Genomic DNA, 27,164 nt, shown 5'->3' on the forward strand with positions numbered 1-27,164 from the left:
TAAATGTTCTTGTATTTAGTACTTTTTTTTTTGCACTTCCTCTTAGTTAAAAATATAATCATTAAAATTTTTTAGTTATTATTGCTAGGGGTGTTTACAGATGGGATATGGCTGAAATTTCTATCCAATCCGCACTAAACTCATTAGATCAAATTCGATATTCGCACTTTTTATGTTTGGATCAGATATCAAATATATCCATAAAATAAAAAATATAAAAAAAAAATTATTTTTATAAAAAAAAGTCAATAAATTTTTTTGTTTACTTTTTTAAACATATTTACTTCTATCTGATTAGAGTGTGGATCCGATTCGATCCAATCCGATCATCTTACAGATCAGATTATATTCTCAAATTACAGATCAGATACGGATAAATACTTGGATTTATATGGATATGATCTAATCTATGAACACCCCTAACTATTACTATAGGTTCATTGTTGCAAAAGAATGTTTCTTTTATTATAAACTATTATTAGATTTTAATTACCATTAAAATGTCTCCACAAGGTCTCGAACCAAGAACCTTGGAGCAAAAGTAACATCTACTTGCCACTTAGCCATTGCACTTCTAAGTACTATATTTGACAAATACTAATTATATAGTATACATAAGTATCTAATTTAATTTAATTTTTGTTTTTTCTATTTTTAAAATTAATTATATTTTAATTATATACCATTATTAATATAAATATAAATTTCACTAAAAATTTATTAATTTACTTGATCTATTTTATTGCTAGTATTGTGATTAAGGTTATTTGTTTTGATGTTAGTGTTAAAATCTACTGATATTATAGTTAGATGATAGGCTTTGTGAATTAATTATTTTTTTATTGTGTCAAAATAAGATACTATTGTAGTATTAAAATTTTATGGTTTTTTTTATATTAGTTATTTTTAGAAGTTGAGACTTGATTCTTCATAAAATGTTAGTGAAGATATGCATTTCAAATTTTAATTTTAAGTTTTTAACTATTTTATATTTTATATTTACGTGAGACCAGTTTTATCGGTTCAACCAGTGATTTATCAGTTGAACCAATAAACCAGTGAACCAGTAGCTTGATCGGTTCGATCACTGGTTCAGTTCTAACAATTATATTTCAATCTAATTTCAAAAATTTCGATTTACTCAATTTAATAGTTATGACTCACAATTGGTTCCTAATCAAGCAACAACAAATTATGTCTCCCAATTGGTTCCTAATAAGTTCTAACAATTATGTCTCCCAACTTAATAGTTATGACTCACATTGGTTCCTAATCTTATTTTTGTCACTGTCTCACAAAATCGTTAACGACATGCTGAAATGGACTAACGACTGCTACATTATACATTCTAGCGACTATTTGATGTGACAATTGAAATTTTTTTACCTTATTTTTTATTTTCAACTAAACACTTAAAACCCTAATATGAGTTACGGATACCTAAGTTAAAAAATCAAACTAAGTAAATTGAAACTTTAAAAATCAGATTAAAGCTCGAATATAACTTCAAAACAGAACTTTAACTTATGTAGTGATTAATTTAAATAAAAATCAAATAAATCAAAATTCAACATAATTTTTATCAATGTTTTTAAATTCGAAATTTCTATATCAAAATTAACTAGGATTTTTCTTTAAATTAAAAATTTAATGAAATAGTGACTTTAATTATCTTAACCAATGTCCTAATTAATTGCTTTTATGTCTTAAAAAAATCGTATATAAGAAGAAAATAATTAATTTATCTACTTTAATAAATAGTTATTTTACTAAAATGAGAAACTATTTTTTTAAAATTTTTAAGAACTAATTAATATTATATATATTTTGTTACACTACATTTAAATATAAAAATTTTATTTATTTCTAATACTTATATTAAAAATAAAAAAAATTAAATTAGTGAATCTTAATCTATAATATAATAATAATATAGTAATTATTTTATATATTGTACGAATATAAATTAATTATTTTTTTTATTTATAAAAATTTTTAAACGCTTGAGCTTGTTTTATATATATATATATATATTTTGATGAATGTGATATATTTTTTTATGTAAATAATCTTTAAAAAAATCTAATAATTAATCTATTACCTTTTTTGTTTTAGTCTAAATTAAATGTTTTTTATTGTTTTTGGAAAGAAAATCTTTTGAGGAATTTAATAATATGTGATGAGGAACACCGAATAAATTATACCAAAACCAATTAAAACACAACATAAAGACATCTTTAAAAAAAGACGTTTTAGGCGTGATTATCTGAGTGCCCTCCTCCTTAATGCAAATACAATTCTTTTTTCTTAACGCCCACCACCCCACCTTGACCTGGGAAAATAGTTTACATATTTTTAATTAAAAAAAAAAAAAGAAAATGGAAGCATGTGCGAAGTGCCAACTGCCAAAGAAGTAGACGGAAACTCCGAGAGACGAACTCAAAATGACAAATTTACCCTCCAAAATCTGCGAAATTTTGTCCCCGCTTCCTTCATAAGCACACCACACTCGCATTGACGATTGGAACTTCAACAGCCACCGAATCCAAACATGGAAGTCCGAGGGAACGTCACGGTGGCGCCGCCGGCGGAGGAGAAGGTCTTCAGGTCCACGGAAGTGTTCGCGCCGGAGTCGTCTTCGAAATCGAAGGGCTTCAAAACGACGCTGGCGCTTGCGTTGTGGCTTGGAGCTATTCACTTCAACGGCGCTTTGATGCTCTTCGCTCTTCTCTTTCTACCTCTCTCCAAAGCTCTATTGTGAGTTTTTATTTTATTTTATTTTTTAAACATGATATTTAATGGTTGCTAGTAAAAATTTAATCTGTTAACCGAAAGGATAAATTTTATTACTCTAAGGATCAAATTATTGTTTTTTTAATTATTATTAGTGATCAAATTAATGTTTGACTATATTACATTGCATTAGAGGACTAAAATTGACCTTCATTCGAAGCAACAAGTTAAGTAGCTCAATTGATGTCTAATTTTTATTTTTATTTTTCCCCCTAAAGATTAGTTTCATGTCTGGATATGTTGTTGAAGGATGAATATAAGTATTTCTTTTTAACCATTTTTTTTGTTGCCTCTTCAAAGCTATTTTTTTATAATTCTCATTTTTGTTAAATGTTTTTATTTTTTATTTTTGCGTTGCATGACAGGGTTTTTGCTTTGCTGTTTGTGTTCATGGTGATTCCAATTGATGAAAAGAGCAAATTCGGACGAAAATTGTCCAGGTAGAGCCTTTTTAGCTTTTTGTTTTTTGATGCTGGACTTTCTCCTTTTTTTTTTTCCCCTTCTTTTCAGTGACATTCTCCTATCCTTTCTTTTAATCAAAATAAAATAAAATAATGATTGGATGCGTTTTCAGGTACATATGCAAGAATGCTTGCAGTTATTTTCCTATCACGCTTCATGTTGAAGACATAAAGGCCTTCAATTCTAATCGTGCTTATGGTTTGAATCAAAACTATTGTTGATTCCATTTTAATGAATGTTTTTGTTTAATGCTTTATGTTGAATTCTTATTGTTTTCATTTCCAATCTTTTTCCTTTTTATGTTGGAAAGTTTGATGGGAATGTAAAAAAAGGAAACTTGTTTTCTTGTAATTTTGTTGTGTCGGTTTGTTTTAGGAAGAAAAGTGTTATAAAGAAAAGTGGTATTATAAATGAATGGTGTTTGGAAATTACCATTATTTACCACATAAATGACTCAGAGAATGATGTCAACAAGTTTGAAAAGTGTAACTTAACCTGAGATTTTTGAACTTGTATTCTTAAATTTTCATGAATAAATGTGTATAGTGGAATTGGAATAGGAGTACTATTATTTATTAATGTTTGACTTTAACAAAGAAAATTTCTACTTATCATTAATAATTTAAGAAATTGTAGCTACAAATAATGGTTAGTATGGAGTCAAAACAGGCAGTGCATAGTCTGCCAATAGCCTGACCCAAATTTAAGGATTTTGCAATGTATTGAAGTGAAAAATATGGGGTCCAGTTGTTTAGTTAACCATTGTGATGGTACCTGTTTTTATTGTATTTTATCAATTGCTGGCTATTGATACTAACATGAGTATGCACTTCGTGCAGTTTTTGGTTTTGAACCACATTCGGTTTTGCCAATTGGTGTTGTTGCGCTAGCCGACAACACAGGGTTTATGCCTCTTCCAAAGATAAAGGTTCTTGCTAGCAGTGCGGTAAGGCTTTCGCTTGAGAATTGCAACTCTGCTTTGTAATTGGTTCTTAAGTATGTAACATTAAAATTTTCTCATTTGATGCATAGGTATTCTATACACCATTTTTGAGACACATATGGACATGGTTGGGTCTTACACCAGCAACAAAGAAAAACTTCCTCTCCCTGTTGGATAATGGCTACAGTTGCATTTTAATACCTGGTGGAGTGCAAGAAACATTTCTCATGGAGCATGGTACTGAGGTGGGTTCCATTTTACTCCTTTTTAGTATTTCTATTCTATTTTTGATAATTGTAGTGCTATGATTGATGCAAAGTTTAGTATTATATTGTTATGGGAAAAATTTCCCTTCTAATGCTATGTAAATGGTTGAGGCCAACTATCCTATAACATGACATACTAGTCTACGTTTTCCTTGTATGATTATATTAGTGTATAGTCAAAAAATTCCTAAAAAAGTTGTAAATATAATTAAGGAGTACATTGTGTTAGTTAGATCTTTTAGTGCCTACATCTTGCTGGTTTTTCTTGATATTTGGTTTTGTGCTGTATTTCTCCTTTCTACTAATTTTAAAGACAGGCTGAAGAGGATTTGAAATAAATTGTGTCTTTCAAGATGAGCATCATTATTGTCATTGCATGATTTATGTTAAAAACTTTAAATGGGTCAGTGATATTAAGATATTTTTACCCTGTAGACTGCCTATCTCAAGGCAAGAAAAGGATTTATCCGCATAGCCATGCAGAAGGGCCAACCCCTTGTTCCGGTTTTCTGTTTTGGACAGGTACTTATTTCTTGTCCAAATCAGCTTTACAACACTAAAAATTATTTAGTGTTTCACATCCTTATATGTTAGTGTTACTGATTTATGTTTGTCATTAACTACCATTTCTCATTTTCCTTCATCACTGCAATGTTTGCTATAGTCAGATATCTATAAGTGGTGGAAACCTGGTGGGAAGTTAATTCTGAATTTTGCAAGGGCTATCAAGTTCACCCCCATATACTTTTGGGGAATTTTCGGGTGTGTTTCTTCTACATCCCAATTTGTTAATCCTCATCATTTTCGTTATCCATGTTTTCACTAGACAATGTTTCTTCCATGAAAAATCAGGGTAACTAAATTTATATTTGAAGTTGAGTTGGTTTAATCTTTTAACACAAATTATCTCTTCAACTTCTAGATCTCCAATACCATTCAAGCATCCAATGTATGTTGTTGTGGGGAGACCGATTGAGCTTGACAAAAATCCAGAACCAACAACAGAAGAGGTATATGTCCATCATGCGGTGTTTATCCATTAAGTTATCCTGGGATAACATATTAACATGCTGCATTTTTTTCCTCTAGCATTGTTCCTTATTCATCTACAAAATGTTCATTACATTGACTTGTGTTATGCTTTCACTAAAGATTCTAGCTTCCATGAAAAAAAAAAAAACCTTATTCAAACCTTTTATGGAACCTTATATTTCAATGTAAAGCATGTGAGGTATCTCTAATATTGTTTGTAAATTTGATATCTTTCTCCATATTAGGTTGCTACGGTGCATAGTCAGTTTGTTGCATCACTTCAAGATCTTTTTGAACGGTACAAAGCTCGTGCTGGATATCCAAACCTTGAGTTGAGAATTGTCTGATGATTAGTCCAATATTCTGGGGAATTACACCAATCTTTCTTAGAGTTTATGCTTATTACACTTTGACATTCTTCTTGGTTGAAGGATTACATGTGCATTCCTTATTTTATATATTGATATTGTACATGGCACCCTTCCTTGTTTTAAGAATCACGCTTCTCTTATCTATTGTAAATAACAAAGTTAATCTGACGCATATTTTCAAATAACTGAATAAGGAAGGTGTTGAGTGTAATAAGTATTAAACTTAAGTGGAGGTTTCTTATTTTTATTGTTTGTGTATTATTTATTATTCCTCTTCTCTCTCATTGGCGAGGAGCTTGTGGTGTAGTGGATTAATTATTTTGGCACACAGTTGTAATTACTAATTATTTATTTTATGACTATCAAGTATCAACCATAGATAAAGGTTATATTGAACTTATTTTGGGCTCTTTTGTTATTGTTTGGTGGGGTTTGTTATGGGCTAATGTCTATCGATGGTTGTGCCAACCTTGCTACGGGCATCAAATAGAGAGAGAGAAATATTGCCTAACAACAACATATTATACCAAGCTAAAAGGAAAATGAAAAATTGAGCCCATGAAAAAAAAATTAAGCTGATGAGAAATGTTTGGATAATATTTTTTGAATTTAATTTTGATACACTCTCAGTATAAAGTAATTTTATACGTGTATTTAATTACGTAATGTCACATCAGTAAAAAAAATTACTCTTTTCATATTAATTGTGTGAATAGTCATTTAAAAGAATGGATATAATTGTACGATTGTATAAAACGTTTTACACGGTGCATCAAAATTAAAATATATGTTTTTAAGCAATATACATTATTATTGGGGCAATTTACGCAAATAAAATGATTGAAGAAAACGTTTACGCAAATACAACATTGGTAATTTTCAGACGCAAATGCAATAAACGCAACTATATATAATCTGCTACACCCTGTAGCGGAAATCAATTGCACGTAATCCGCTACAAGGTACCGCGGATTATGTTGATGATTGATTTAGTCATAAACCGCTACATCCTGTAGCGGTTTATGCTCAAATGGTGCTACACTCATAATCCGCTACACCCTGTAGCGGATTATGAACAATGTGGATTGATGGGAAGATGCCTATATATACCAGTCTTACAGTAACAACTCGTGATGCAAAATGTACGAAGTTATAAGTGTTCATAAATAATAAGCCATAGAAATATAATAGGCACGAGGCATTAACAGTAACACGGATTAAATTTCTACATTAGGCATAAATCATAAGTCATACAAATAGGTCGGATCCAAGACTAACACAAACACACGAAAGGAACTAACACTAACACAGGAAAGGAACTAACACTAACATCCGAAAGCGTAAATTGCTACAGGAGAATATAAAATTCAAAAAACTAGAAGCACACAGACTATAAGTCCTACGAACTACCGGCAACGGTGGAGCCTCTCTGGGGGCAAGACCTACGCGTGTGCCCAGGCTGTCTACAGAGCCCGCACCGCTTCGGTCGGTTAGGGTCGGCCTCATCCATGTTGTTCCGGATTCTGGTAGACCTCGGTCGGCCATCACGGCAACGCCTCAAGCTGGGGTCCGGAATAATGGTCGGACCGTCATAAGGTGGCCAAAGTCCCTCCGGTATTGGCGGCACGAAACCCATCTGGTACACCCTGAACACCTTCTGCATGGTGTAGACCTCGTTGACATAGATGGACCAGTCAAGCCGTGACTGGGCACAACATGCAATCGCATGGCAACATGGGTAATGGAGAGCTTGAAAGTATCCACAATCGCATGTACGGTGCTGGAGGTAAACTTGGTACGTCCCAAGTGAAAATCTCCCGGTGGGCGTCGTCTCGGCAACGGTGTACTCAGACTGCTGTCTATCGAACAGGGTGATAGTGAAACATCTGGAGTCTTTCAAGTTGCGCTACATCGCCTTCATAAAAGACTGGCAGAACTTGGCACCACTGGCCAATTGAGCCTCTGCCGTCTGACCACGAATCACGAACAACTCCGCTAGCCGACCATATGTGGACTTGACTAGGGCGGTAACCGGAAGATTCCGTGTACCCTTCAGAAAAGAATTAACACACTCAGATATATTGGTCGTCATGTGACCGAACCGTCTGCCACCATCCTGGTGCTGAGTCCATTTATCGTATTCTATTCTGTTCGCCTAATCACACATTGCCGGATTCTCATTCCGCATTATATCAAACCAATAGTCAAACTCTGCCTCAATCTTCGCATAAGCAGCGTTCACAAGCAAACGCTTTGCATCTGTGCCTTTGAAACTGAGTGCGAAGTTAGCTGCAACATGCCGAATACAAAATGCTTGGTACGCATGCGGGGGTAACCACCCACTGTTCGGGTTCTCCAATGCAGCCTTGATGCCATTGTGCCTATCTGAAATGACCAGTATCCCCTGTTGCGGAGTCACATGTTGCCTCAGGTTGGTCACGAAGAAAGACCAAGACTCGGCATTTTCCCCCTCCACGAGACTGAAAGCAATAGGCAAGATGTTGGAGTTCCCATCTTGAGCGATGGTCAGGAGCAAAGTCCCTCCATACTTGCCATACAGATGAGTACCGTCTATGCTTACCAACGGCTTGCAATGTCGGAAAGCTTCAACATAAGGAGGAAACGTCCAGAAAAGACGATGAAAGTACACGGTTGAGTCATCCACGTCATCACCGACGCGAATCGGAGATGTCTTCAACAACGTAACCGTCCCCTCCATGGTGGACTGCACACCAAGGATCCAACGAGGTAGCTCGGCGTAGGACTCTTCCCAGTCCCCGTATATCTGTGCTATCGCCTTCTGTTTTGCCAACCACGTCTTCCTGTAACTTGTCTTGAACCCGTACGTTCCTTCGGTAGCTTCTTGCAACACCTTTATCGATACCGCCGCATTGGCGCGAACCAGAGAAAAGATCTTGGCACAGATCACGTGATAATCTAGTTGTCGGTGGTCGCTGGATATCGATGTAGCCAAGCATGTGTGTGGTCCGTTGTACCGCCGAACCTCCCAGGTTCCCTTCCGTGCTCGAAGGCTGATGCGAATCATCTATGTGCAACCCTTCCCAAACTCCTTGCATCTCCCATGGTACTTAAGATGATCTGACTCCATCACTCTATACTCAACACCGCGCCGAATGCTGTAATCCTTTACAGTAAGCACAGCTTCCTCCTTACTATGGAAAGATTGGCCAACTTGAAATTCAGCTACAGAATTTTTCTCGTGCAAGCCTCGAACCCCAAAGGTTAGTGCTGGATCTGTCGGTTGGCTGATGGCTCCCAGATCCAGGGTAGAATAATGTGCAGGTTGCTCATGTGTGCCGGCACTTGACGGTGGTTGACATGTTCCTGGATTTGTCGAAATTTCATCATCGCTGTCCCCTCCAATGTCAACAGGCTCTTCATCGGAGTCATCCCCTTGCATAGCATTTTCCATCCGATCCGGTTCCCCCTCATGTTCTACATTTGCAGATGGATGAGTTGAGGTGAATGCCCCAACTGGACCGGCTGGCCGATACTCCAACAAACACTCAGGTGCAACGACGGGCATCGAGGTAGAGGCACCACCCATCGTGGTGGACTAGGGGTTTGGAGCGGATGCACCAGAACTATCGATCCCATGTTCCAGCTTCGCAAACAACTCATGTATCCTCACTTTCGGAAAACTCCGACGACAATGAAACAACACCCGCATATCTTCATCTGTTCGTAACACGAACGTTTCATATTGCACGCCAGTTGACACAACCGCAATAGGTATCTTGTAGAACAGCTTCTTCACCCACTTTGTGCCACCCACAACCAACTTCTGCAGTATACTGCTCTTCAGATCCAACAGTGTATCAGACGACCTGACAAAAACACTCAACGGTTCTCTGTCTGTAAACTTCACACCGTGCCTCTTACTCTTTTTTTATTTTTCCAGAATGATGCACTAACACCAAAAAGCTCTCTTCACTCTCCATTCCTCAAGTGATGAATGAATGAGAATGACACTCTACACAACTTGTTGGGTATATATAGCATCTTCCCATCAATCCACATTGTTCATAATCCGCTACAGGGTGTAGCGGATTATGAGTGTAGCATCATTTGAGCATAAACCGCTACAGGGTGTAGCGGTTTATGACTAAATCAGTCCTCAACGTAATCCGCAGTACCCTGTAGCGGATTACGTGCAATTGATTTCCGCTACAGGGTGTAGCGAATTATATATAGTTGCGTTTATTGCATTTGCTTCCGAAAATTGCCAATATTGTATTTACATAAACGTTTTCTTCAATCATTTTATTTACGTAAATTGCCATTATTATTGAAGCGTAAATTGCCATATAAAATGAATCTAATCATCATCCTCCTCATTATTATTATATCCTCTGATGTGGCCTCAAGTTTTCTTTTTCCGGTAGTTATGTGGCATCAAGTTTTAAAGGGTTTCTACCAACTAAGAGAAGGTTGAGTGAGCCCTTTGATGGCAATTCAAGTGCCATGGCTTTTCCAATTCCATCAGTGGAAGCAGTGACTATATCCTTTGAACATAGTATTTGTCTCTCTCAGATTCTTTAGAGACCTTAGGAGCATAGCCCAAACCCACTTCACAAAACTAGCTCACATTTTTTTCTCTCATCAGGAGGGATGGAACTCTCAACAGGAGAGACAAATTAAAACTCAAGGTTCTATCTCCTTGATCTTAGCTCAAGCCAAGATTTCATTCTCAACCTTCTTGCCACAACCATGATATTTAGGCACGCTCACCATGCAATTAACTTAGTGGTATTGCAACCAAAATTCCCCAAATCATTCTAATCATCTTCCTACAATTGTATCCTTTCCAGTCTGATACTTGTTCACACCAACACTCCCCCAACTCCTACACTCCAGCTCTTCCCCTATCAGTCTTTAACCCATATGACCATACCAAACATGGGTACCGAACCTGTTGAGTCTGCAGCAGAATTTTGACTTAGGGTATCAAGTGCATTTGGAGGGGAAAAAAGCAGAAGATAGCAGCACTCAACAGAAATCAAATGCAGAAAACAGCAATGAAAAAACAACAATTAACCCAGACAAACAAATAACAATCAACATAATCAAATCCAAAAACAGCAATTAACTCCCAAAAATAAAAACTGAAGCAGGGTAGGGATCTGCTTACAAACTCAGAAATTCAAAAACTCAAGCTAAGCAGAAATTAGCAAACTCAAACTCAGAATCAGAAATCAGAAACAAAAAAAAAGTACAAAAGCAAGTAAAAGTAAATTGAAGATCGGCGGCGAAGGAGGAATCCAAGTGACGGCGATGGAAGAGGAGAAGTGAGCTCGGTCACAGAGGGGATTGAAGACAGGCTTGACGCGCGAGAGAGAGGGATCGACGATGAGGATGGACCGACGGAGACATGATTTCAAGGTGGCCAACGACGACGAAGACAGAGGCAGTGACATCAACAGCGAGCATACCTGGCGACGCGAGGTGAAGCGATCCAGGAGAAGAGAATCGCAACGGCGGGGCTCGACACTGGCTGAGGAGAAGAGTTCGTCGGTGATGGTGGTGCTGGTCGCTGGCTGCTGTTGCTGGTGGTCTGGGAGAAAGAGAGCGGCTAGGGTTTCATGTGGAGATCAGAGACAGAGAGAGAGGGGCTGGGTGGTGAGTGGTGACTGAATTAGTGGGTTGTGGGTGTGTGTGAGAGAGAAGGGAGGGGGGTATATATATATATAAACTAAAAATCGGTAAAAAACCGTCCGATTCAAGCGGTTCACCAGTTAACCGCCGATTTGACCAGTTTTTTCACCGGTTTTTTGTTAGACGATTTTTCACTTCAACAAAATCGGCTAGAAGACCGGTTCTCGGTTAACCCGATTGAACCGATCGGTCCGGTTCGATTTTTAGAACCATGCTCTTTTCTCTATGTGTACTCTCGATGTACTCTTATGGAGATTTTAAATTACATATTTTTTGAGATGTAACCAAATTTATTACTGAAAGCTATCTTCAAATAAATTGCTAGATTCCACGTCAGATTATCTCATTCATTTTTAATTTATTGCGGGCAATACTACAATGAATAAGGATGGTATTGGCCAACCAACTTAAAGTCGGTGAATTGGTTAATTCATTTTTTTTAAATAAGTCTTATAGTTCAAATTTTCTGAATTCTATATGTAATTTGTTGCTATTGCGTATGCATGGCAAGGACAAACTCTACTAATAGAGAGAAGGACAAAATTGCCTTCACATTTGGAATAGAATGAGAACAGAGTTACTGAAATAAAGTTCTTCTATTTTTAGTTACTGAATAATTCGCCAAGTTCTCTTAGCTTGCTGCATATGCTATATATAGACACACACGACTTTACCCAAAGAATATCAAGACAGCAACTAATTAATTTTTCCTTTCTGTCTCAACTACTTCCTAACTTCCCTTTCTGCCATGTTTTTATTATATCCCATGTGTCTGACACTGTTGCTTTCCATCCATATTTCATAACATTTAATTTACCTCACAAGCATCGTTCTCATTATTAAATAAAAAAATACAAAAAATACTGTACACACAAAATTAGTACAGTAAGAGAGGTAACGTCAATCTTTAAATCTAATTAATTGATGTAGGGTATAAATGATAGTTGATATCGTACTCAAACGTTATAAATTAAACACAACACATGTTATAGATAGAGCGAGAAACATGGCGGAGGAGAAGGTGTTCAGGTCCAATAAGGTGTTCGCCGGCGATGTGTCTTCGTGCAATAAGTTGTTGAAAGGCCTGAAAACAACGGTGGCATTGGCACTGTGGTTGGGACCTATTCACTTCAATGGTGCCTTCACTCTCTTCTCGCTTCTTTTCCTCCCTTTCTCAAAGGCACTCTTGTGAGTCTTCATCTCTCTCGTCGTCCTCTCACTCTCACACATGTATTGTCATAAAACAAAATCTTACATGAAAATACAAATATGGCTTTGGGTTTTTTAATGTGTACAAATAATAAAATATAAAAATAAAAGCTTAATTATCCTCTGATCTTTTCAACTTAGGCATCTTAGAGAAAACTATTATTAGTATGTTCACCTCTTTTCAATAGTAAGAAATTAATTTGTCAAATTTTGATAGATAAATTTATTATTTTTAAATTAAGGGATATTTTATTCTTCAATTTATATGAATATAAGACTGTATTTGTTTGTGAGAACAAGACAATATACTAAAAATAAGATATAAATGACAAAGACATTTATATTCTATTTGATGATAAAGTAAATTGAATTATAAAAATATAATTTTTTATTAGTGTTTATGTGTCTTTTTTGTCAGAATGAATATAAAATACATTAATTCAATGTCTATACACAATACTTTTATTCATGTCACATGTTAATTTTGTCACAATCTCGTTCTTATAAACAAATACGGCATAAGAGTTTCAAAAAAAGAGGCAAACAAATTGATTTCCAAATATTTTAGAAGGCTACTTTCATGTGGCTATATTTTCAAAGAGTGATTTAATTCCTTTTTTTTATTTTTGTTACTAACTGTTAATATTTTTTCTAAAAAAATAATATTAAGAAAGAAAAGTCTTTTTACATTGTATGACAGGACATTTGCTTTGCTGTTTGTGTTTGTGGCGATTCCTATCGATGAAAATAGTAAATTTGGTCAAAAATTGTCCAGGTTAGTGGTTACTTTGTTGGATTTCTATTTTTGTTTATGGAATATTTTTTATCCCGTTTTTGAAGAAAATTTCATGCTCTAAATTGTTTAAACTGTGATGTTGATGGTTTGATGAATTAAAAGGGATTAAGAGATAGAAAAATAAGTTTTTCTCATTTTGAAAAGAATGAAAAATTCCTTTAAAAAATATTTGTTAAGTTATTACACTTTATATACTATGTACTCTTTATGTACTGTAGTCCCATCCAAAAATTACAACAAATAAGCTTACATCTACTATTGATAAAAAAAATAAACTAGGTAACACCCTTCCGCAAGCTAGAATTGTATAAATCTAACCATCCTAGCTTGGAAACATTAGTAAGAAAAGGACCCGGTAGCAAAATTTTGGTAAGAAAATCAGCAGGTTGGTCTTTGGAACGAACTAGCATAAGATGAATGAGACCAAACAAATACTTTTCACGAACAATGTTACAATCTACTTCAATGTGTTTGGTTCTTTCATGAAAGATGGAATTATTGGCGATCTGAATGGCTGACTGGTTGTCTAGGATAGAGTGATAGACTTTTGAAGCGGTAAACCAATAAAATCCATTAAGAAAGATAATCAACTAGCTTCACAAGTGGCAACAACAAGAGACCTATATTCAACTTCTGCAAGGACTTGGCAACGGTGGTGTGCTTCTTACTCTTCTATCTAATGAGAGAGTTTCCAAACCGAAAACGGAAAGACGAGTATCGGCACAGGTAGCCCAGTCAGCGTCAGCAAATCCGGTAAGATACAGATTAGAAGTAGAGGAGAAGAATAGACCAGTTGCAGGTCTGCGTTTTAAATATCGGAGTACGCAAAAAGTATCCTGTAGGTGAGAAGTGGTTGCATAGTCCAAAAACTGGCTCAAACGTCCCACAGCATAAGAGATATCAGGTCTAGTATTTGTGAGGTAAATGAGTCGGTCGATGAGTTGTCTATAAGTAATGTTGTCCGTTAAAATGGTACCTGATTCCTTCGAGAGTTTCTGACTATAATCAAATGGGGTGGAGAGAGGCTTGCAATCTAGATAACCAAAATCTTTGAGAAGGTCCATGGCGTACTCCAGGCTGATAAATGTGAATTATAGAGTTAGTGCGTGCTACTTCCATTCCCAAGAAGTACTTGAGATCACCAATATCCTTTATTTTGAATTTGTCATCCAAAATTTGCTTGATGGAATTGATTTTGCCAATGTCATTCCCGGTTAAAACCAATTCATCAATATATACTAAAATAGCAGTGAAGTTTTCATATTGTTTCTTGATGAAGAGGGAATCATAAAAAAACTGCTTATAATCATATAGAGACTTTTGTAATTTACAAATCAAACCTAGTTGTGACACAGCCAAATCGAGTGGTATTTTCATATAAACTTTCTTGTCCAAATCTCCATGAAAGAAGGCAGTATTGACCTCCAACTGTTTCAAATGCCATTTTTTTTGTCAATTGCTAATGCTAACATTACTCGTAGGGTAGTCATTTTGACAACTGGACTAAAAGTATCACTATAATCCACTCATTGTACTTGAGTAAATGCTTTTGCAACTAGCTCGTTTTGTGCCTTTCTATGGTGCCATCGGGATTGAATTTTATCCGAAAAATCCATTTGCAACCCACAGTCTTCTTGCCTTTTGGGAGTTCAGTGAGACACCAAATTCTGCTCTAATCTAGAGCTGTCAATTCAACTTGTATTGCTTTTCTCCAACATTCATGTGTAGCTGCTTCCTCATAAGTATTAGATTCTAGATTTGAGGTGAACGCTTGAAAAATGGACTTATATTTTGGGGTTAGTTTATCATATGATAAGTATTATGAGATAAGATATAAAGAATTAGAATTGGCAAAGTTGCTAGAGTGAGCTGCGTGGGTTTATCATACAATGGTAGTCCTTTAAATAAGCAGGCGATTTTTTTATACTTTCATATTTTTTAGTGATGCAGTCATGTGTGATGTCGTAGTTTTGTGATGCAGGTGCATTGTTATAGTGTGTGGTGTGGTAATGGGTGCAATGATGTGTGAGAAAATTGGTGAGTGAATTGAGCTTGAGAAATATTTATTTGAATCTGTGAGTGTGGTATGTGTGGGTAGTGACAAATAATGTGTGGATGGTGTATCATGTTGAAAAATATCAATACATTGTGGAGTACGAGTGGGTAGCACAAGAATGTCAGTGTAGTGGAATATGAAAATGAAAAATGAGTTTCATAGAAAGTTACATGGCTAGATATGAAAATTTCTTTTTATTTTAAATTAATAAGTCAAAAACCTTTTGTTCCTAATTTAAAACTGAAAAAGGCTGTTTTTCTGACTTTTGGGTCTAATTTTGTTCTTGAATTTGTTAATGTAGAAAAAATAAGCCTAATTTTTTTCTAGGGAGAAGAAAATAAGGTTTTGATTGATATTGATCGGACTTGTGGTGTTCTTCGAAATTTGAGATTAAAGATTCGTGAGTTGATGGAGGAGATTGGCATTGCTATGATGGTCAAAACCATCACTCGAGGATCTGTTTACATGTCTGCCATTTTGAGAAATCAATGAACAGCTATGTTCTAACTCGTTGATAGGAACAGCTATGTTCACAAAAAAAGAATCTTGCGAAATAGCCTCTCATAAAACTCTATTGGATGAGTTTGAAGGAAGAGGTAAGGAAAGGGAAAAGGAGATGTGGAAAGAAAAATTAGGAAAAGAAAGAAAATGGCAAAATTGGCGAAGCTTGGATCTCAATTTACAACTTTTTCAATTTGATTCAGAGCTTGGTTGCTCTCCGCATCCACTACACCATAAAAATAATCTCATGGTCTAAGCTATTCAAGTTGTGATGTTGATGATTTGATAAAGCAGAAGGGATTAAGAGAGAGAAAAATAAGTTCTTCTCATTTTGAAAAGAATGAAAAATTTCTTTAAAAATTATTTTTTTATGATGAATGCTAGGGGGCCAGCAATTTTGGTGTTTTGTAACCATCAATTGGCCATCAATAGTGTTTTTAATGGTGTGAGATTACATCTAATGATGAGAGATCACTCACTTTTGTTTTGATGGTTAAGTGCTCGCCAGAAAAACACAAAAGTTGCTGGCCCCTAGACTTTTTTTTTTATTACACGTTATATACTATGTACACTTTATATACTGTACTCACACTAAAAAAAATTATAACAAATAAGTCCACACCTATTATTGATAAAAAAAAATAAATAAATTAGGTACCAGTTATAAAAGAAAAATAAAACACAGACCAATTATTAACTAACCAAATATAAACCTTGTTTTCTGTTTCTATTTTTATTTTCTATTTTTCAGGTTTATATGCAAACATGCTTGCAGTTATTTTCCCGTGACACTTCATGTAGAGGATATAAAGGCCTTCAATCCTAATCGTGCTTATGGTTTGAACCAAACTACTCTTGATTAAATTTTACAGTATAATTACTATGCTTAATTACTTGATAGTATAACATTTTTATATACCTACAAAGTATATATTTCTTTTGTTCTTCGTTTCATTTAAAATTAAATTGTGAGGTATGCATAGAGTGTGGAATAACATAACATTTTATTTACATTCAAAATTAAATTTCTATTTTTAAAATATGTTCATGACGATAAATCTATCAAAAAATATTTAATCACATTAAACTTATAATATATGAGCTCATGCTAATTAATTGTAGACTAGATTGAATTTTAATTATGATTAAGATTTTGTTATTCTATATTATTAAAATAAATTATTATTTTGGTGAGTGAAATCATTTTGTTATTTTATGGCCCTATTAATGTGCAGTTTTTGGTTATGAACCACATTCAATTTTGTCGAATGGCATTATTGCACTAACAAGCAGCACAGGTCTCATACCTCTTCCTAAGATAAAAGTTCTTGCAAGCAGTGTGGTAAGCTTTTTTTCTACTTGAGAATTTAATTATTTTTTTGTAATGATTATCATTAATAAGTATATAATTTTAAAATTTTCTGTAGATATTTTATATACCATTTTTGAGACACATATGGACTTGGTTGGGTTTTACATCAGTGTCGAAGAAAAATTTTGTGTCGCTATTGGATTCTGGCTATAGTTGCATTCTTGTGCCTGGTGGATGGCGAGAAATATCTCTCATGGAGTATAGTTCTGAGGTGCATTTAATTTCTTCCTTCATTTCTATATAATTATTCATATATCAAAAGTTATCATTATTTTTTAATCAACTTATATTATTATTATGAATAAATTAATTAGAGAAAAAATTAATACCCCCTAAATATTTATAAATATGACATATTTTAAAACCTTTAAAAATGCAAATGGAATAAATATTATAAAACAAATGGAGTATTAATGTTTTCTATATGTGTTTTTATTTAAATTTAGGTGGAAACTCAGGTGCAGCCGACTTCACGTGAAGTTGATAGTTGAGAGCCGTTAGATGAAAATTTAGTCAAATCTAGGGGTGTCCATGGATCGGATCGTATCCGCAGATCCGCGGTAAATATCCGCATCCGATCCGAAAATTGCGGATAAGATCCGATCCGCAAATTAATCGGATCCAATCCACACCCTTTGCGGATCGGATCGCGGATATCTGCTCTACATCCGCGGATCCGCAGATCCACACTATAATAATTAAAAAATAAATAAATAAATATATATATATGTTTGGTATTATATTTACTTGTTTGTATCTTTTAGTTAGTAATTATTATTCATATATTGTATTATTTTATTTTTGTTATGTAGAGAGAGTTTGATTAAAAATATTTTAGGAATAAATAAGTTTAAAAATATGAAAGAAATATTTTTATCGAATTCTTTTACATAGAAATACGATTAAAAAGAGAAGGTTTAATTATGCGGATATATCCGATATCCGATCCGATCCGATCCGCAAATGTACGGATCGGATCGGATCGGATCCGGCACTAAAAAGTACGGATATCATATCCGATCCGATCCGATGGAAATTGTGCGGATCGGATCGAATTTTCGGCCATATCCGATCCGATCCGATCCGCGGACACCCACTCAAATCAGTCAAACCATCTAACGACTCTCATCTATCAACTTCACGTGAAGTCGACTGCACCTGAGTTTTCACTTTAAATTTATTGTGTTGTTGCATTATCCTATTTCTAGCATTGGATAAGATGGACTGATGGAATCATTGAAGAGGATTTAATTACTATTTTCATTTATGATTTAATTATTTTGTATTTTATAGGTTATCTTTCTTAAGGAAAGAAGAGGATTTGTCCGCGTAGCAATGGAGAAGGGCAAACCTCTTGTTCCAGTTTTCTGCTTTGGACAGGTAATTTCATGGATCTATATTATTCCTTTTAATACTTCATGTTTTTTATTTTAACTAACTACAATTTCTCTTTTGATGCAATGGTGCTATATATAGTCAGATATCTATAATTGGTGGAAACCAAATTGGAAGTTGATTCTCAATTTTGCAACGGCCATCAAATTCCCCCCAATATTTTTTTGGGGAATTTTCGGGTTTGTGTTTATTTTTTATGTCAATGTACCTTTTGGATAATTAGAATTTTGGATAGAAATGATTGAAGGTGGTGTATAAATAAAAACGTGGAGATTCACGTACAGTTGTTTTTATATAAAATCAATAACTAAGAACGGTTAAATGATTTGACAAATTTAACTAAATTATGATCTAATGATTCTTAATTATCACTTTACATGAAAACAACCGTGTATGTAAATTTCTACTAAATATGGTTAGAATCCATGAATTTATCTAAAGAATTATTACAATAGTAATTATAGTTTGTGGCGGTTTTCAACCATTGCTAAACGCTTTAGTGACACTTGGACTTGAATTGCCGCTAAACGATTTAGTTAATATTATATTGCATCTTTTGAGAATTTTTTTTATAGAATATAATTAACCTAAGTAATTTTTCATTTTTGAGGCTGAGAAAATATAATTTTAGCACAAGTCCTCTTTTCTATTCAGGTCTCCAATACCATTCAAACGTCCAATATATGTTGTGGTGGGTAAACCTATTGAGGTCAACAAAATTCCAGAACCAACCGTGGAGGAGGTATATATATATATATATATATATATATATATATATATATATATATATATATATATATATATATATATATTTTTATGTTAGTTTAGAAAGAAAAGAAAAAGGTAATGCGTTACTCAAAGAATGTAGAGTGAATACCCCATACGGCCTTGACAATTATCTCGAAAGGACAACGAGGCTACCAAGAAAAAAAAACACTAAATTCGGCTTCTGATTTTTTTTTTGGGACTGATTAGCCCTTGTGCAAAAAAAATAATATTAATTTTTTTTGGCACAAGGATCTCGTTGTCCTTTCGAGGTAATTATCAGGGACCAGATTGAAGTTTTTTTTTTCAAAGGCCTGTTGTCTTTCGAAGTAATTGTCAGGGGCTATTTTGGATTTTTTTCAAGAATTGTATATATATCTTCTTTTTCATACATTTTTTGTTCTATATAATAGATATTTTGAGAAATTAAAACTTTTAGTCTTCTAACAATATTTTATTCTACTTGAACACTAACAGTAGATGGAAAATAAATTTTAGGTTGGCAAAGTACAAAGTCAGTTTATTGAAGCAGTTGAAGATCTTTTTGAACGGTACAAAACTCAAGCTGGATATCCAAACCTTTCGTTGAAAATTGTTTGATTACAAGCAAGGCCATGCATGAATATGATCGTGTATGTGTATTCTTTATTGGTGAAAACTCAAGTGAACTTGACTTCACGTGAAGTTGATACTTGAGAGCCGTTAGATAAAAATTTAGTCAAATCAGTCAAATCATCTAACGGCTCTCAAGTATCAACTTTAGGTGAAGTCAACTTTACCTGAATTTCCACCTTTCTTATTTCATATTTTTCTTAATATAATAAATTCATCAGTTAAGTAGTTGTCTTGTGTTTTCCTATTTGGGAATTCACCTTAATAATTATGTCATTCTCTATTAGTGTAAAGTATTCCTCTTTATAATTAATTAAGGAACACTCCAATTCCCAGATATAGTAACTCATATTGTGTCATTCCAATAATATCATTCACATTCAGTTTTATACTTTTTTCATTCTTTGAATCTTCATTCATTATTTACTTTGTTTTTGTTCTTAATTAAATAAGACCCTTTTGTTACGGATAAAAGTTGCATATTCTAAAGTATTATAGTTAAGACTTTGGATTTATTTGGGTGAGTCTTTACAAAAAGATTATTTTCAAGTGATTTTTTTTAAAAGATCTTATAAAAAAGTAAAAATAATTTTATGTTTAGATATCTTTTATGTAAATATTTTTTTTTAGCAATTATATTCAAGTACAACAATATAAAATATTTCTTTAAGTAAAAACAATCTTTAAAAAAAAGGATATAAATTATAATTTCTAAAAAAAAAAATTTTTAATATTTTTATTTTTACTATTAAAATTTTACCAAATATACTAAAAAAAAATCTTTTTTATTAAAAAAATATTTTTCTAACAACTTAATATTTGACACTCAAACAAGCACTTCATCAACAATATTATGACACTTCAGAATGTAGCTATACATGTATACATGCAACAATTTCTTTACCTACTCTTCTTTCTCTTTAACATTTTGTCAATATCACCAATTGCTAAAATAAAGTTAGTGAAAACTTGAGGGGAAATAATACTATAGAAATAAAATAATTAATAAAAATGAAATAATTATTATATGAATACAAAATCAGGCAACTAGCCACATGAAGAAGGTTGACCAAAGAGTTACAGCAATTGAAGCCAAAGCATATGTCCATAGCATGATTACAGAGCATTCACTTTCACCTGATCCAAACAATTGAGCCATAGTTCCTAACAACGTGGACTCATGGTTAGTTATCTCTAAAAGTTTCACACGCAGTTGATTCTTTGTATAAAGGTGAAAACTCAGGTGAAGTCGACTTCATGTGAAGTTAATAGTTGAGAGCCGTTAGATAAAAATTTAGTCAAATCAGTCAAATCATTTAACGGCTTTCAGATATCAACTTCACGTGAAGTCGACTGCACCTGAGTTTCCACCTTGTATAAAATAGAATTAGTGTTACATTTCAAAAAAATACATGAATATCAATCAAATATAACATTATCTCAATTTTAGAAGAAAAAAAAGTTAATGTATATTTTCATAATCTAATTTTGGAGAATATTATTAGTATGATAATGAATAAAATTGGTAATTAAAAAGTAGGAATAAATGTGTGTGTACCTATATTCATAGCTGGTGGAAGTGAATATTGAAGAAGTAGAACAAATTGAAATAAGGGATCAGACTGAACCAAACCCAAGTGTATTGCTCCTTTAACAACCACAACACCCAAAAGTGGCAGAAAAATGTACCGAACAACAATAATTCCCACAATCGTCCATAATGGGGTACTTGCTCCCCTTAAGCCTGGAAATGCATTCATAACATTAATTTACAAAGAAAAAAAAAATCATGTAATATACATCTATGGCTGGCAATGGATAGAGTAGGGTAGGGTCTGGACCCTACCCTAACTCTACCCGCAAGCATATCCAGACCGTACCCTACCCTACTCGCAGCGGGTCGGGTAACCTACCCTACTCGAACAGGTTGGACCGGATTGGATACCTGCAGGTAGGGTATGAATTGCCAGCTCTATATACATCAGTTATCAATATATAAGTCATTACCTCTAAAATAAGTATTTAGCATCTCATAAAAAGTTTTATTATATTACTGATTATTCGTTTATTATAAATTTAATTATATTATTATGACATATTTAATTATTTTTATGTCTGAATATTTAGTTAGAAAAAAAATTGTGAATCAAAATGAATATATATATATATATATATATACACAAATATATAATAATAATTGGTTTTTAATATACATAAAACAATTTTTGTTCAAAAAATCGGTATAGTGGTTAAAAAATAATGATAAAATGTAGATTTAGTTCCTTAGAGAGATTTTTATAATTTCACGACAATTTTCAATCAATTTCTTATAACTAAACACTTTTAATTAAATTCCTATAATTAATAACATTTTCAATTTTTCATAGTGTACCTCTGAGTAGGTTTGCACCCATTATAAGTGTGACGGTTGGAATAGCTGCATCACTGAAAAATTGAAAATCAGTTGTATTCTTTAGAATCCAGAGACAAAATAATGGCATAAAATTACTTAGACAACATATAATTAAGAAAATAGAAAGTGCATGCATTAGTTAAAGTTCACCTCTATTTAAGGGTTACATACATAATACATTTATATAAAAACTAAAGTAGCTGTTTAGTTATTCTTTGAACTTTTGGAACATGCAAAAACATGTAAGAAAGTTACTTTTTTCCTTTTAGTTATGTAAGGTGGATCAAACAATATTAAAGTGCTTTATAAAAAATGGTATGTATATCATTTTAAGAGAAAAACTCAAAACAGCCCTGACAATTATCTCGAAAGACAACGAGGCTCTTGACAAAAAAAAAAATCAAACTCGATCCTTGATAATTACTTCGAAAGAACAACGAGATCCCTGTACCAAAAAAAAGTCAATGTTATTTTTTTTGTCACAGGGGCTAATCAGTCCAAAAAAAAATACCAATGACTGGATTAAGTGCTTTTTTTTTGGGGCCTTGTCTTTTCGAGATAATTGTCAGGGTCGGGTGAGGTATTCACTCTTATTTTAAACATAGACTTATAATTTAAAATCGTGATGAGCAAGTTTTGAGAGGCATACCCCAACATGGATGCAGAGTCTTCAACCACACGAAGTGGAGCATCACTTCCAATCAATACATTTCTTAATTGGGGAATTACACCAATCATAAAGCCACAAATCTATGATGGAAAAAGAGAAAAACAAAACAAAATATATAATACCTTTGTTTAGAAATCCATACAATTTAATGGGTTTCTCATCTTATAAATTTTTCATTTTTTATTGTTTTCTTCGATGTGAGACTAACTTTATGCACTCATCATTTGCAGACAAAACTAAGGTACTAGTGCAGCCTATATTACAAAAATGCATACAAAATATGAATTTTAAGAGAGAATAAAGTGTCATACTGCTCCAATGGTTGATGGTGCAAACATGGATTTCCAATTGACATTGCTAACAATCTTCTCCACTTGGTTCTTAATTCTTTTTGACATTGAAATCTGGAGAAATGACACCAAAATATTATTGTGTGGTGAAAATTAACAAAACTTGCTTATCTAAATTAAACTCATGAATATATACAATGTTTTTTTTGTGGCAACCTTGAGTTTTTCCTGAGATTCTGGGGTTGGAAGCAGAATGGTGTATGCATCATCCAATGTGTCTTTTGCAGGATTAAGAGTTTCTGAGTGAGATATTTCCCCTGAAGCCTTCACTTTGTTGGTGCCTTCTTTTTGGAGTCTACTTGATGAAATTCTTATTATGTTGTAAACATAAGACCATAAGAAAACTGCTCCAATCTAAGGTTCCCCAATGAGTAGTAATAATCAAAATTAGAACAAATTAACCCCTTTGTTTTCTTCATTCATTCTTTCATTCTAGAATAGATTCACCAACAAGTATTGAACTATTTCAGAACAGAACACAATGTTTATTTCGAGAATCATACAGATAAAACGACAGTTACATACCGCCATAGAAAGTGTAGCATAAGCCATTCCATATTGATAGCAGAGATCAGGATCTCCAAAAGGACTTCCTTTTTCTTTACATGTGGCTGGAATAATAATTACCAGCAAGTTTCCCAAGTTTCCTGTTTCACATTATGATGAATGAATGAATACATGAAGTTTGAAGCTTAAGTAAGATAAACAAAATCACAGAAATGACACATTCCAAAGTTTTCATGTGTAAAAATCTTTGACACCAGTCTCATGTTACATTGAAGTAACATTGTTTCCTAGAATTACATATTCTGTTGAAGAATCTGAACAACTTTGTACAAATTAACAGAAACATATGAGCTCTAATATGATTATAGACATTATCTAACAATATTTCCATTTTGGTTATCTAAGATTTCTCAAATATGCCATGATAACTATCTCAGCATAGAAATACAAAGATATTGTGACACAGAAATTTGTTTAGAGGAAGAGATAGATACAAAAACATGCATAATTTCTCTGTCTTGCAATGAAATTTTCCCAATTTACTTAATTTTTGAACTAAAAGACTTACTAGCCAAAAAGGGTGCCTTAGTGAAAGCATCATATGTATGTATGTATGTATGTATGTATGTATGTATGTATGTATGTATGTATGTATGTATGTATGTACCTGCAGAACAGCAACCTACTATTAGACCTTCAATGTGTTTTGGAGGCCTTGTGATCTTAATCACAATCCATCCTAATCCTGATCCTAATATGAATGTAGCAAGAATGTTGATTGGCATGAACCACCTAATTCACACAACCAAATATGTCAAATTCAATTCAACAAACCAATAATAATAATAATAATCCTCTAATTAGTTATGATCACAAAACAATACTCACACTAATAGAAAACTCTCCAAAGTAATTGTTTTGGCCAAACTGCTACCAACCAATGAAGGATTGAACACATAAAATACAAGCTGTCACAGAAAAATAAGATCAATGCTACAAGTAATTAAAGTTGGCTATCATAAATCATATTTTAGGATTAGCAAGTTACACAGAAACAAATTAATAAAAGCTTACATGATTGACTTTCTTCCTTGAATCTTCTCCAAGAATACTAATCTGATCCACTGCAAGAAACAAACCAATTGCAGTAACAAGCAAGACTTTGATCACTGGAAAGGAAGCAACACTAAAGAGCTCCAGAAACCCCATCTATTATTGTCACAAGTTCTTGCACTTTCAACAAGGTGTAATGTAATATAATCCTACACACAATAATAATAATTCATGTGAAAAAAAATAGATTCTGAATTACATTGTTCACATTGAAAATAACAAAAAAACATAACCCCAACAAAAAAGAAAGAAACCGACAAGCATTCACATAACACCAAGCAACCTTTTTATTCCAAATCATATGAACATAAGAGGAATTAACTTCAATGTCTTATTATATACATATTAATTAATGGGGTGCATAAAAAATCTTTTTTTTTTAATAATAATAATTATATTTAATTTATTCATCCCTTATTAGATAATAAATTCGTACACAGTAAATTACCAATAAATGCATCTTCCAATGAACTGACACAAACACTGAACACAATGTGACCAACTGACATTGATATGCAGAAGATTAACTGACAATGATACAGTGATATATATAATTTTTAATTATTAATTAAACATATATCAATACAAAAGAAACAAAAATATGGGTGGCATGTGATTCATAATTATATATATATATATATATATATATATATATATATTTGATTATGGTTGAACACATGCAATGAAAATAAGAATGAATACGTGCTATATATATATATGGTGACTGTAATAAATTTTTAGATTCCTCACCTGAATAGAGAGAAATGGTTTTTGCCTTAGCTTGATGGTGTTATAGTGATGGCTGAGATGATAAGGAAGAAGAAAATGGTGTCATGAGAGGAACATTTACGTGTTGCAACAAAACGCTAAGGAGAATAAAAACTATATATATATATATAAGGTTTAATTTATAGAGAATAAAAAACAAAGGAATTTATGAAAAAGATATATTTAATTTTGAAACAAAAAGTGAGCCATATGATAATGATAAGAACGGGGAATAAAAAGATATATTTAATTTTAATATAAAAATTCAATCAGAAAAAAAAATAAAAGAGGAAAAATATAGATATAGAAATATTATTTTGGAAACCATTGAAAATAAATATTATTATTCTATATATTAAAAATGCTATTCTATATGCACTATCTCCTTGTTCAAACAAATATCTATTTTTAAATTTTTATTTAGAAATTAGATAATTTCAATTAATTTAAATTTTATTAGTAATTTTATCAAATAAATAAAAATTACAATTATATTAGGTTTACATTAAAATCGATCACCAATATAAAATACACATTCAAAATGAATTAAACTACATATATATTGATAATTTAATTCGATATACATATATTATTTTTGTAAAAATAAATGCATAGAAATTAATAAAGATAACTTTTACAATTAATTTAGTTTATTTGAAATTAAGATTTTTTTCAATCATTTTGTGGATGAAAACAGTTAGTTCTACTTCTATGTATGTAATTAAAAATAAAATAAAATGATTATCTCAAATAATTATTACTTAAAAACTAAAAATTGGTTTTCTTTTGTGGTTTTAAATTGGCCGTAAATTAATTGTTGTTTTTATTAAGATTGTAAATTCACTAAATTTTTCCCATCAATCTTATACATGGTTAGTTGAGGTTATTTAATTTATAGCCAAATCAATTAAAGAATAATCTTCTTGACTAAGAATTTGGCAAATTGTAAGCAAAAGTCGTAGAATTATTAAATAAAATTGTTCAACACGTTCGTTAATTGTGTATGTTAATAAATGAGATTTGAAAGTTTATTTGGAGATAGATAAAAATAAATAAATTGTATAACGTGACATATATAGTTTTTATTTATTTAT

The 27,164-nt window shown here is 32.8% G+C and overlaps 4 protein-coding genes across 6 annotated transcripts; 2 read left to right on the plus strand and 2 right to left on the minus strand.

Moving 5' to 3' along the window:
- The first annotated feature begins 2,284 nt into the window (after positions 1-2,284).
- LOC112783814 (diacylglycerol O-acyltransferase 2D) lies at positions 2,285-6,267 on the plus strand. Its single transcript, XM_025826886.3, has 9 exons — positions 2,285-2,757; positions 3,159-3,233; positions 3,368-3,453; positions 4,095-4,201; positions 4,288-4,443; positions 4,900-4,986; positions 5,129-5,226; positions 5,387-5,474; positions 5,742-6,267. Exons 1-9 carry the CDS (start codon positions 2,552-2,554, stop codon positions 5,841-5,843), a joined length of 1,005 nt encoding a protein of 334 aa, XP_025682671.1. The 5' UTR covers positions 2,285-2,551; the 3' UTR covers positions 5,844-6,267.
- A 999-nt stretch (positions 6,268-7,266) lies between these two features.
- Positions 7,267-8,913, minus strand: LOC112783408 (uncharacterized). The gene is made up of 3 exons (XM_025826345.1): positions 8,038-8,913; positions 7,778-7,917; positions 7,267-7,726 (listed from the first exon to the last, which is right to left on the minus strand). Exons 1-3 carry the CDS (start codon positions 8,911-8,913, stop codon positions 7,267-7,269), a joined length of 1,476 nt encoding a protein of 491 aa, XP_025682130.1.
- A 3,601-nt stretch (positions 8,914-12,514) lies between these two features.
- LOC112782305 (diacylglycerol O-acyltransferase 2D) lies at positions 12,515-20,638 on the plus strand. Its single transcript, XM_025824649.3, has 9 exons — positions 12,515-12,731; positions 13,453-13,527; positions 16,857-16,942; positions 17,341-17,447; positions 17,533-17,688; positions 18,771-18,857; positions 18,954-19,051; positions 19,527-19,614; positions 20,136-20,638. Exons 1-9 carry the CDS (start codon positions 12,550-12,552, stop codon positions 20,235-20,237), a joined length of 981 nt encoding a protein of 326 aa, XP_025680434.1. The 5' UTR covers positions 12,515-12,549; the 3' UTR covers positions 20,238-20,638.
- A 449-nt stretch (positions 20,639-21,087) lies between these two features.
- Positions 21,088-26,193, minus strand: LOC112784770 (protein PIN-LIKES 3). 3 transcript variants are annotated; one of them, XM_025828090.3, is made up of 11 exons: positions 26,053-26,193; positions 25,264-25,451; positions 25,078-25,157; positions 24,857-24,981; positions 24,208-24,329; positions 23,839-24,036; positions 23,644-23,736; positions 23,312-23,412; positions 22,642-22,694; positions 21,808-21,993; positions 21,088-21,413 (listed from the first exon to the last, which is right to left on the minus strand). In XM_025828090.3, exons 2-11 carry the CDS (start codon positions 25,396-25,398, stop codon positions 21,289-21,291), a joined length of 1,218 nt encoding a protein of 405 aa, XP_025683875.1. In that variant the 5' UTR covers positions 25,399-25,451; positions 26,053-26,193; the 3' UTR covers positions 21,088-21,288. The 3 variants fall into 3 exon arrangements, with proteins under 3 accessions (XP_025683875.1, XP_072085809.1, XP_025683877.1); XM_072229708.1 differs by having other exon boundaries at positions 25,264-25,313; positions 26,053-26,174; XM_025828092.3 differs by having other exon boundaries at positions 25,751-26,058.
- Between the last annotated feature and the right edge of the window lie 971 nt (positions 26,194-27,164).

The sequence above is a fragment of the Arachis hypogaea genome, chromosome 20 (assembly GCF_003086295.3).
Source record: "Arachis hypogaea cultivar Tifrunner chromosome 20, arahy.Tifrunner.gnm2.J5K5, whole genome shotgun sequence".
NCBI classification, from domain to species: Eukaryota; Viridiplantae; Streptophyta; class Magnoliopsida; order Fabales; family Fabaceae; genus Arachis; species Arachis hypogaea.

Coding starts and splice junctions, on each gene's coding strand:
- LOC112782305 (XM_025824649.3), top strand. CDS start 12,550: ATGGCGGAGGAGAAGGTGTTCAGGTCCAATAAGGTGTTCGCCGGCGAT. Junction 17,448..17,532: donor AAGTTCTTGCAAGCAGTGTG/GTAAGCTTTTTT, acceptor AATTTTCTGTAG/ATATTTTATATACCATTTTT. Junction 19,615..20,135: donor CAGAACCAACCGTGGAGGAG/GTATATATATAT, acceptor AATAAATTTTAG/GTTGGCAAAGTACAAAGTCA.
- LOC112784770 (XM_025828090.3), bottom strand. CDS start 25,398: ATGGGGTTTCTGGAGCTCTTTAGTGTTGCTTCCTTTCCAGTGATCAAA. Junction 25,158..25,263: donor CAAGGAAGAAAGTCAATCAT/GTAAGCTTTTAT, acceptor TTTCTGTGACAG/CTTGTATTTTATGTGTTCAA. Junction 24,982..25,077: donor TTGGAGAGTTTTCTATTAGT/GTGAGTATTGTT, acceptor TGTGTGAATTAG/GTGGTTCATGCCAATCAACA.
- LOC112783408 (XM_025826345.1), bottom strand. CDS start 8,913: ATGATTCGCATCAGCCTTCGAGCACGGAAGGGAACCTGGGAGGTTCGG. Junction 7,918..8,037: donor TAATGCGGAATGAGAATCCG/GCAATGTGTGAT, acceptor TCTTTTCTGAAG/GGTACACGGAATCTTCCGGT. Junction 7,727..7,777: donor CAGTCTTTTATGAAGGCGAT/GTAGCGCAACTT, acceptor CCTGTTCGATAG/ACAGCAGTCTGAGTACACCG.
- LOC112783814 (XM_025826886.3), top strand. CDS start 2,552: ATGGAAGTCCGAGGGAACGTCACGGTGGCGCCGCCGGCGGAGGAGAAG. Junction 3,454..4,094: donor CAATTCTAATCGTGCTTATG/GTTTGAATCAAA, acceptor CACTTCGTGCAG/TTTTTGGTTTTGAACCACAT. Junction 5,227..5,386: donor TACTTTTGGGGAATTTTCGG/GTGTGTTTCTTC, acceptor TTCAACTTCTAG/ATCTCCAATACCATTCAAGC.